Below are 11,961 nucleotides of genomic sequence, written 5' to 3'. Positions count from 1 at the left end.
AAATTCTAGGTTAGCACACCAGACTTTTTTTTTTTTTTCTACTAATATTATTTAATCGCTGAGAAACATCATGCTGGAGTGTGGAGTGATGACACACAAGCACGTTCCATTTACAATGCTTTGTCTGCATGGGTCTGAAGCGTCTGATGCTTTCCCACACTCATGGGCCAATCACGAGGCTGTCTGTAACACTTGATAACATCAGCAGCTTGGACCTGGACGGGAGGAGGAGGGGGATCCTGAAAGGGGATCTAACAGCCACTATTTGTGTTTATACGTGTGTGTGTGTGTGTGTTCACTAGAGGTGTGTCGTCTCCTGATTACACCGCCTCACATCCTCAGAGACCAAAAGCCTCCCGCTTCTGTAAATTCAGCAGAGGCACATGGCCACCCTGACGTCTACTGTATTTACCTTACAGTCCAATAAAATGCGGCATGTGTTTCAAATAAAAGTGTGTCAACATTTGATATACTGCTACCCAAGTCTCAGCAAATAATTCTGTTCTGAACTAGGTGAAATAAATTTTTTGTCAGATTTGTACAAGTAATCTGAACATAATTATGTTTTTCTTTTAATTGAAATGGCCATTAAAATTATATATATATATATATATCATTTATAATTTATTTATATATATTTATTTTTAAACGTTTTTATATTTTTAATTTGATTTTAATTGTTATATTTAATATATATATATATATATATATATATATATATATATATATATAAAATACAATGTAAAAAATATATTTTTAAAGTTGTCAATAAAACATAAAAAGATTACTGAAGTACATTTTACAAGAAAATTTAAGTCTTTATACCTTTCTTAAAAAATAAATTGTTTAATTCAATGCATTAATTGCTTTTACTTTGTAATTGTGAAAATTACCAGCAAGTTCTGAGTGAAATTTGTCTCTACACCAGTTGCATTTAATATAATAATATTTTATTTGAATTAAATACTTCAGATGGAATACTAAATGCATAGCTAACCTATCATGGTCATTTATTTTGTTGTATTTTTATTCATTTTTTTATTTTTCATTATTATATCCTTTTTAATATTTGTCATTGTTGGTTGTTCTAAAGTCACAATAAAACATTGTAGAAAAATAGTTTCTAAAGCACAAAGAACTTTTTTAACTCACATGACCCATAACAATACGCCACTTCAAGTTTGCAACAAGTAGACTCAAACAACAAGTGAATAGCTGTTTCCCAGGGGGCTCGGGTTTGAATCAGGGGCAGTAGCAGGGACGGGTCAGGGTTCACACCACCATACCTAATGGATGATTTAGCACGGCACACTTCCTTAATGTCGGATCTGAAACGGGAGCCAGAGTCACGGGTGTGGGAAATCCTGGGAGAAGCCAGCCCCACACTCGATGGGCGACACAGACCCCCCTCCATCGGCCACACCAGCTGTCTGATGAAACCAGAGCTGACAGCACACAGCACCTATTATCAAGCGTTTCAAAGAACGAACACCAACATTAAGCCCCTGCGCAGTTTTCTCACAAACTCAGCCAAGTCTAGTTTAATGCATGCTACTTATTAGACGATTCAAAAAATGCTAGAGAGGCATGAAGATATTAAAACTGAGGACACATGGGACGAATACAGATATTGCTAAATCTGGCATGTGGTTTTATACTCATTTAATAGGTCAATGTAGGTTAAGGGATAAAACATTTTTCATTATTGCATAATAATGAAAAGGAGTGTAGTTTGCAACAATGACTGGCTAATGGATAATATCAGGCTTTTTGCACATAAAATGTTGTGCAAAAAGGCTGATAAAATTCATGCATTCTGGAAAAAAAAGGTACAAAAGTTTGTTTTTACCCCTAACGGTTGTATATTAGTACCTTAAAGGTACGTATTAGTACTTAAAATGTACATAGTACTACTTAAATGGTGCATATTAATACCTTTTGAAAGGTGAAAGATCCACACTATCAGGTTTAGTGCCTTTTTTCCCCCATCACTTTGGATAAAAGTGCATGCCAAATGCATAAATATAAATGCTAACTTTTTACTGTCATTTTGGAATATTCTTTGACTATTAAGTGTAAATGGAATCCCATTAGCTGAAATGGGCACCACTTGACAACTTTAAATGTGGTGATGGTTTGTTAAAATAATTTCTTAAATGTCAAAAGTCCATTAATCATGTGCAACACAAAGCATTTGTTCCGATAAATAAAATAAAAAGGAGAGCAGGAATGTTTTTGGTTTTCAAGTTGTTTATTGGTATGTAACAGTATGATTGCACAATATACCACTACATATTGGAAATAAAGAAAATTCACATCTTTCATAAGAAGAAACCATTACATTTGCAAATCAAACATTGCAAATAATTACTTAGACTCCACAGGAGTTAAACAGATGCTTATCAACTCTTCATTGTGAAGATTTATACAAATTATTGTCCTTCCATGAGGAAAACTACAGAGGTGTTTTACAATAAACTTCTTATCAGAATATAATCCTCTGTATAAGATTAGACTTTCACATTGTGAAACCCATTTTCTTCTACAAACTAGGTAGAAGCGAAAAGGAGGTGTCTCCTATTACATAAGAGATGGTAAAACCACCATCTAGTTCTTCTGTCAAAGTCTGTCATCATCTACCAGGGTCTCCAGAGAGGTCTGCGAGCGCTCGGTTCCTGCTTCACCTTGATGATCTGATGGGAAGCTGGAGACACGTGAGCGAGGTCTTTAGATGATCTCTGGGCTTCCTGGCAGTGGTTCAGATGCTGACGTACAGCGTCCACCTCGTAGTTTCCAGATAAGAAGCTCACGGTCTCCCTGCAGCACTGGGAATAGCCGTCAAAGTGGGCTTTCTGTGGAGCCGAGGTCTCGGGCTGCAGCTGCTGTTTCAGAAAAACCACCGTCATCTCCAGGATGTCGGCTTTCTCCAGCTTGGTGTTTGGATCCTGCTGGTGGAACTCCTTCTCCAGCATGGATTTGAGCTGCTCGATGCAGCTGTTGATGCGATCTCTGCGCATCTTCTCCACCACTGGTTTCCTCAACTTTTGGAGAAGACGAGATTCGGTTAGTTCTGTCTTTTAGAATTCATAGCAGAACTAAAGAGAAATAACTGATTCAAATGTGAGAAATACTTACTTTATGCTTCTGTTTGGTGGAAAGTTTGGAGTAGTCAGTCATGTAGCTCGGAGCCATTCTTTCAGACGGAGAGATGTTTCTCTGAGGAGAGCGAGTCAGTTGTGTTGGGAATGAGGGTCGTGCTCCTCTATTTATAGGAGCTCATTAGCATTACAAAGCCATGAGTCCCAGTCAGGATTAGCTTTCCCACACTCAGAGGCCAGTGGCTGAGGCGTCCTCCACAAATCAAATCAAACACTGGCAGTACAAATCCTACAGGATTTACATTTACCTTATCTAGTTCCTTCCAATTAATCAACTAGTCAATCAGTCGTTTGATAACCAAATTGAATGTTTAATGCTCTAAATACGTTATTATACTGAAGATGTACATGCATTTACATTTATTTTTGATGCAAACTTTTATTTTTAACTAACACAATCCAGTGCTGGGAATTAAATATATTTTCTTTCTTTGTTCTTTTTAGCACCAGTCAGCCTCTATGGCTATATTCAGATGAGACCCAGGTTTAATTATTCAAAAGTAACTTAAATATAACTAAAAAAAAAAAAGAATATATATATATATATATATATATATATATATATATATATATATATATATATATATATATATATATATATATATGTGTGTGTGTGTGTGTGTGTGTGTGTGTGTGTGTGTATAATTGACAAAATCTTGATTTAATTGGTTTAAAAACTTTTTAAAGTGCTTAAATATTTTAATTTTACTATATTTTTTTGTAAATATTCACAATATTTCATTTTTAGTAAAACTAACAACCAATAAGATATTTTAAATTATCTCAGGAATATTCTTAAACTGTACATTTAGCAATAATAATAATAATGTCTGTTACTGATAAATCTTTTGATGTGGCATTTTATCATATTATTTAACTGATTTCTATCAAGAAGTCAAATTAAATTTGATATTTTTTATGATCAAATTAAATGTTTAAATTAAATTAATCCAAGCATTTCCAGATTAAATCGTTAAAATCACATCCAGAAATCAGCATTTCTGTAAAAGACCTCTGTAACAGACAGATGCAATAAACTGGAACCTGAGGCTGGGAGTAATCCCTCAAGGATCAAGACTCTCTCTGTTTGAAGCGCGTGTCTGAGTCTTTTTATTGCCTCACACCAACTTGTTGATCTTGTCAGGACTACTGGACATACTCGCAGGTGTCAGGCACACTTTTAGTGGCCCGTGACAGTGTTTACCCACAGCGGGAGAGGAAGGAAGCTCGGGCCGATTTTAAAAGCGACGTCTCGACTTTAAAGCCCGCAGCTCGTGCTGGTCTCTGATTGGCTGCCAGTATAGCGCGTAACCTACAGTCTATGCGCGTAACCTGAGCTAATGACCGTTAGCTCTGGTAAAATTACAGTGAACTGCTCAATTTCACAGTCACACACTTTTTGTCTTTAAATATTCACATAATGGCACCGGTCAATCAAAACCAAGGCTGTGAGAGCATATAGGGTCCTGAGAACCACAAATTAAGTGCAATATGACCTTTCAGATCTTAGTTAACGTTACCTCATTTCCATTAAAACTTTCTTCCTCTTTCTACGCAGTTTCGAACGTTTCTTGTGGTAAAGACGCTGAGAGACGCAGTCGAACATCTGAGATATCCGAGAGACGGCTTGTCAAACTCGACAAAGCCGTTATTTTGGAGTTGACCGTTCATTTTTTAAAACAGCGCCGTGCTTGCGTCATCTGCGTCACATGTCTCTGCACGCGCACACCTGTTGCAAATGTAACTGGTCTTTTCTTTTAATCTTTTCTGCGTTGTGTTGTGTATCAATAAAGCTCGTGAAAACCAAACTCTTCTCCCAGCCTTTGTTTTTTTTATTCACTGAGAAAACAGGATAACACAGAGTGAGTTGATCAGTTCCAGCATATTCGACACTCCTCGTGCTGGCACGCACTGGCCTTTTTACAAATGAACTGACCGAGAGTGAAAATTAAAAAAAATATTAAACATTGTTGAAGGATTATATTGTCACAAAACCACAACATAACCTGTACCTGAGAAAACAGGATAACACAGAGTGAGTTGATCAGTTCCAGCATATTCGACACTCCTCGTGCTGGCACGCTAAAATAAAACAAACATCTTTTACACTCTTCCCCAATGTCTAGCACTTGTCTTGATATCGAATACATGCTGTTGCTCATGATGTCTCACACATTTTGTAGACAGTAACAGACAGAATTTCAGAGCTACCAAACACACAACTTACCACTGGCCTTTTTACAAATGAACTGACGAACGCAACAGGGGCGTACACAGCACGTAGAACCAGCCAGCCAATAGGAAGCTCTGATAAACATTTTTCCATCTAGTCATTTGTAAATGTGATTATTTGATATATCATTATTTGCAAGTGGAGACACACTTTGTATATAACTCTGTTACATTCTCCCCTCCTGAACTCCACTTGCAACAATTCTAACCTACCATGGCATAACATACTCACTACTAATGACACTCAGGTACAAATAACTGCAGAATACAAAACAGAAATATATAAATTTACACCTTGACAAAACAAAAACACATCAAAACAAGATGCAATTTGAATATATCCAAGATAAGAATGTTGATGAGCATTCCAGTTCATAGACTATTCTTACAAAGAATTAGAGGAGAAGGGGTTAGCTACGCCCCTCCAAACTCATAGGTCAACATGCCTGTTACATGTTCAGTACACTCAATCAACATAGAAACAGTCCCTTAAAATCACATCTTGGTATACAGACCAAATACATTCACAATATAAAAAAAAACTAAATGGGAGAACAACAGGATCAAAAAAAAATAAATAAATAAATAAATAAGAAAAAAAATAAAATAAAATAAAAACAAAAGCATAACAATAAAAGTAGTAATAAAACAAATTAGATCCAAACAGGGGCGTTAACCTTATTGTCTACTTTTTGTACTTGCATTGTTTCTATAAGCCTCACCACCGGTCTGATAATTCTTCCAGCTCTTGATCTAACTGAAGTCATCAAACCTCCAACATCAGTTTTGCTGTCAAATTGAGCTGACACCACAGTAGTTACATTGCTTTGAGAGTCAACATCTGATGATAGATCAAATGCAGACAAATTCGAATTCATGTCCAGATCAGATTCATTGTCAATTGAACATGCAAATCCAACAGAGTCTTCCAACTCAGCCAATACCACGGGGTCACCGGAATCATTATGACACACAAGCCATTCTTGTGCACCATTGCCAATTTCCGAAACCTCTGACCCCTTTTTGGAATCTCTTGAAGATTCAAGCTCCGAAACCCATGCAACTGTTCTCTCATCAACTGTTCTCTCCAAGTGCTCTAGCGTGTGAGTTTGGTCACCGCCAACACACCTTTCCCCTCCCACAGGTCTCTCTGCAACATCATCAGGGAAAGGCAAAAAATTCACAGGCATGATCAAATTACGATGAACAATCTTCACTTGGCCTGAGGAAGAATTCTCAATTTTGAAAGTATTTGTTTCAACATTTTTGTCTACTACAATGTACAGACTGCTCTCCCAGCGATCGGACAGTTTTCGCTTGCCACGTTCACCCTTATTTGCCAACAAAACCCTGTCCCCAACATCTACTGGAGCACCCTTGAGCTTTCTGTTATAAAGAGCAGCATGTCTTTTCAGTTGTTTTCCAGCAGTCCTTCTCGCAATCGTCACTGCTTGTTTGAGATCTTCCATCAATTCCCTAACGTACTCATTGTAGTCAACAACATCATTATCTCGCAAAACTGACCCAAACACCACATCGACTGGGAGTCTCGGGGTCCTGCCAAACATCAGTTGAAAAGGTGCATATCCAGTGGTCTCATGAATCGTACAATTGTATGCAAATGTCAGAGATTTAAGCAGTCGAGGCCACCTTTGCTTCGCTGCAGGGGGGAGTGCTCGAATCATGTTTCCAAGTGTCCTATTAAATCTTTCCACACCCCCATTACCCATTGGGTGATATGGAGTGGTGTGTGACTTTTCCACCCCTGCAACTGACAACAGCTCAGAAATCAATGCACTTTCAAAATTCGCTCCCTGATCGGAGTGAATGCGTTTGGGAAAGCCATATATACAAAAAAAATTGCTCCATAATTGCTTAGCTACAGCTTTGGCTGACTGGTTTGGGCAATGAAAAGCATGTGCCATTTTAGTAAAATGATCAGTGACAACAAGTACATCCACTGACTTATTCCTGCTGTCCTCAGCTGACCAAAAATCGACACACACAAGTTCCAAGGGTTCAGATGTCATAATGTTTTCAAGAGGAGCCCTAGCCTCTGGCTCAGGTGATTTACCGTAAACACACCTCTTGCAGCATTTGACATAATCTCTCACATCCGCTTCAAGTTTGTGCCAGAAAAAACGTTGTCTCACCAAATACAATGTCCTCTGTTGGCCCTGATGGCCAGCGTCATCATGAACCCCCTTCAACACAGTCACCACCAATGATTTTGGGACAACATATTGGAATGACTTTTTCTTTGACACCACATCCCGAGAAACCCTGTAAAGTATCCCGGCTCTCATCTCAAACTTGTTCCAGGATCTAAGCAGCCTGACAACTTCCACTGGCTCCTGTTTACGCTCACGACTAGATGGTTTCTTACCCCTTTCTACATAACAAATCACCCTAGCCAATATGTTGTCGGTCCGCTGCCTATCTGCCAACTCTTCACGTGACAGGCCCTTCAATATTGGTTGATCAGTAGGTAAAACAAGATGAATCAACTGAGGCAACAAAAGGTCACAATGTGAGGTTACCAAATTAGACCTTTTTGCCTCCATGACCGCAGACACTTCCATCACAGACCAAGAACCAGATGGCCTACTTACCGGTGCTTGGGAATGCACTGCCAACATGTCACATTTTGCCTCAATACCCGGCTCAGTGTTTGGCTCAAAAGGGTGTGCAGACCATCTGAAAACCTCTTGCACTTGTTCCCCTTGGACTGCTGACGCATCTTGCAACAGCAAATTGTACGGTACTCTAGTAAGGCGATGCAAAGTGCTCTGTTTTACAAATGGCTCTCTACTAAGAGCATCTGCCACAATATTCCTTGAACCAGGTATGTACTTAATATCAAACTGGAATGGCGCCAACTTGGCAACCCACCTGTGCTCGCAAGCATCCAGTTTTGGTTTTGTCAAAATATATGTCAGGGGGTTGTTATCGGTCCATACTGTGAAGGGGCGACCTCTCAGCCAGTGACTAAATTTGTCACATACAGCCCACTTCAATGCAAAAAATTCCAGCCGATGCGCTGGATATTTTGACTGAGCAAATGAAAGTGACTTACTGGCAAAACAAACTGGCCTTGCCATATCCCCATTTTCTGGTACTTGTGAAAGTACAGCACCTAGGCCACTACTGGAAGCGTCCACCGAAACCAAGAAAGACCTGTTAAAATCTGGATGAGCCAATAAAACACAGTCAATCAGAGCCTGCTTAAGACGACAAAATGCCTGCCTACAATCATCAGTCCAATCCTCTGCAGTAAGTGTTCTATTCAACACAGTCTTCTTAACCTTTTTACCTCTCTGACCCTTAGCGCCAGCAGTTAACTGGAACAGTGGTTTTGCAATTACTGAACACTGTTCTATAAATTGCTGATAATATACTACCATCCCAAGGAAAGAACGTATCTTTTGTTGGGATGGAGCACCAGTTTTGTCATCCATAAGATCCGACTCTGTCATTTCAGTAATCACCTTGATTTTATCAGGGTCTGAAGCCACACCCGCCTCGCTGACAACATGACCAAGAAACTTCACTGACCTTTGCATAAAATGACATTTCCCTGGAGCCAACTTCAAATTATGAGACTTCAGGCGCTCAAAAACCAGCTCCAATCTCTTTAAACCCAACTCCTCATCCGGAGCAAATACAAGCACGTCATCCAAGTAACAGAGAAGGCTCAAGAAATTTTGATCTCCAAAAATTCCGAGCATCATTCTCATAAAAGTTGCTGGACTATTACAAAGTCCTTGAGGAAGACGGTTATACTCATATAACCCAAAAGGCGATGTGAAAGCAGTGTATTTTCGGTCTTCCTCATGTACTTCAACATTGTAGTAGCCGGACGTCAGGTCCATAGTGGAAAAAAAAATGTTTCCACCCAGTGCAGCTAAAGCATCGGCTTGATGTGGTAATGGATGAGCATCCTTTATAGTTCGAGCATTGAGCCACCTAAAATCAGTACAAAGTCTTAAATCTCCATTTCTCTTCCAAACAATAACAAGAGGTGAAGCATATTCGCTACTAGATCTCTTGATAATGTCTCTCTCTTCCATTTCATCCAAGGCTTGCCTAAGCTTATCGTACTGATTAGGCGGAAGTCGTCTGTATGGGAGCCTAAATGGACGGTCATCACTCAGCCTTATCCGATGTACATAGCCCTCAACTTTGCCGCAGTCAAGTCTGTGTTTAGAGAAAATACATTCATACTTCTCAATTAGATCAACAAGTTTTTTTTTCCAATCAGAAGACAAATGACAGGAACTCAAATCAATGCCTGCGAGTCCCAGCTTCGTTAACCTATCATGGAACTCACAGTCTCTCCTGGGTACACCAATGTCAGACAAACTGCAACCACTTGAAATGTCATGACCCTCTACATTGTTGGTATGTTGTCTGATTGGGCATAATAACCCTCCATTTGTGACGCCTTCACATGCATCATCAAAGTCTTCCAGTGCCAAACATGGATAAATGTCAGCCAATTTTGCGTTACGTCTGAGAGTAATGGGCACCGATGAAGGGTTAATTACCTTAACAGGCACCCATCCATCAGCCCACAACCTTGCCACTGTACGACCAATCAAGATATTTCTGGGTCTGGAGCGTGCTCCACACGGCTCTGCAATGATGGCACTGCCTGCTGACAAATTGTTTAGATTAGAAAGCTTTGCCCAAACTAAATGCTCCTTTAAGGGTTCAAGTGTTACGGAATTCTTCAGTTTAACTGTCCCAACCTTTCCAGGAACGACTGCTCCGTTCCACCTCTCCACATTAGCCAGCAACTGAATAAGTTTACTATCCTCAGAATCCTTATTGACAGACATCCTTCTTTTAATCAATTCTCCTCGACTTTTCAACTCTTTGATCAGGTACTTTATCACATTGCTACCCACAATGATGTCATCATCTTGGCCGTCAACAATCAATGTTGGAACCTGAACAGTACACCCGTAAACAGTCATGTTTATGTCACACATCCCACTAGGTTTTGTTTTCGACCCTCCACAGCCGACCAGCACTACATGAGTTGGAGTCACCGAATCAGTCAAGGCTACTCCTGCATCCTTTAACTTAGACACAACCCCAGGGCTCACAGTGCAAGCCATAGAACCACAATCTATCATACCTTTAACAGTAAGTGTGTTTTCCAAACAAACGTCAGTATAAAACAATCCCTCATGCATTGACAGTTTTCGTGTGTTTTGAACTATCACAATCATGTTTTGGTCAAATTCCTCACGCACAGTAGAATATAGTGATTCCAAATCAACATCAAATACTTGGGGGTTTTCATTGGGCCCTGCATCTCCCCCCACCTCATGCGGGCCATTTAGTTTCCCTGCTGGCCAGAGGGACATGCCGTTGACGAGACCCTGACAAGCCCATCTGCAACAATGTTTGGGCATTCAAAACGTGTGTGATTTGGTGCAAAACACACAAAGCAAAGCCCATTTGCTCGACAGTGGTAAGAGGTGGTATGGTTAGAGTCTCCACATACCTTACACGGGCCCCACCTATCACCTTTAGTTTTGGGCCTCGGTCGAACAGGCTTTTCAGCAGGTTTTGTCATCTCACTTGGAACTCTTTCCAACACATGTTCCAGTCGTGTGATCAGCCGCTCTAAGGATTCGACAGAACTGCAAGCAAAAGACTGCTGTACTTGAGGAGCATTACACTTGACTACTGATACCTCATTATTGCTAACTTCATCATGAGCAGTAGGTAAAACATGCAATACAGTTTCTTGTTTCTGAGCTAAACATGATAACTGATTTCGTGTATACTTGTTTTCCCTTTGAAATTCATCCAACCTTTCTTGCACTTCAGCAGCTGTCCAATGTTGCTGGGGTTTACATCTGAAAATCAGCTGCAATTGGGGATCTGGGCAATGTCTAACAAACATAACGGTCACCTCCTGAGATGGATTATCAAGTTTCTTCCCTTGTCTTTTCAAGCAGTCCTCTGCTACATCAATTGCCCTGTTTAACCTTATCCAATAATCAAATGGACTTTCTCCTTTTAAGGGCAGTGTAGCATAAAAATCAGCTAAGGGCATAGCAGAGTGCACAGTTTCACCAAAATGTTGCTTCAGGATGTCAAAAATAGGTCCAGGGCCATTAGTCAGGTCAGTTTTTGCGTAGTTGCGTAAAGCTATTTTAACAACGTCCCGTGCCCTCCCCATTAATCGGCCCAAAACCTCTTCAGCCTGACATTCTTGGCTATACTCACGCTTACGCAAGTATACTGACATCAATTCCACCCATTCATACACTGTGCATTTATCAGAACCATCCCCTCGATAGTATGCTGGCTCTTTAACATCAGACTGTAATACCAGCTTCAGGTTTTGTGTTCCAGAGAGTATGCTACTGCCAGGTTGTTCAGCTCTGAATCCTTCCCCACCTCCCAACACTCTTGATTCCAAACAAGATACAATATTTTCACTGATGGATTGACCTATTTGTTTCACAACAGTGACCAACATATCTACAGGAATACTGCCCCCTTCAGTAGAAGTCCCTAATGCAGTCCTATCTGCCATATTACCCCCGGA

General features: G+C 39.9%; 1 protein-coding gene across 1 annotated transcript; it reads right to left on the bottom strand.

The window, feature by feature from the left end:
- Positions 1-2,232: 2,232 nt before the first annotated feature.
- On the bottom strand, positions 2,233-3,363 carry LOC128022031 (transcription factor HES-5-like). The gene is made up of 2 exons (XM_052609237.1): positions 3,136-3,363; positions 2,233-3,041 (listed from the first exon to the last, which is right to left on the bottom strand). The coding sequence occupies exons 1-2, from the start codon at positions 3,190-3,192 to the stop codon at positions 2,637-2,639; spliced, it is 462 nt and encodes a 153-aa protein (XP_052465197.1). The 5' UTR covers positions 3,193-3,363; the 3' UTR covers positions 2,233-2,636.
- Between the last annotated feature and the right edge of the window lie 8,598 nt (positions 3,364-11,961).

This window comes from Carassius gibelio, chromosome A11, assembly GCF_023724105.1.
Source record: "Carassius gibelio isolate Cgi1373 ecotype wild population from Czech Republic chromosome A11, carGib1.2-hapl.c, whole genome shotgun sequence".
Lineage (NCBI taxonomy): Eukaryota > Metazoa > Chordata > Actinopteri > Cypriniformes > Cyprinidae > Carassius > Carassius gibelio.
The sequence above is the reverse complement of the archived record's forward strand: the minus strand, read 5'-3'. Positions and strand labels throughout refer to the sequence as shown.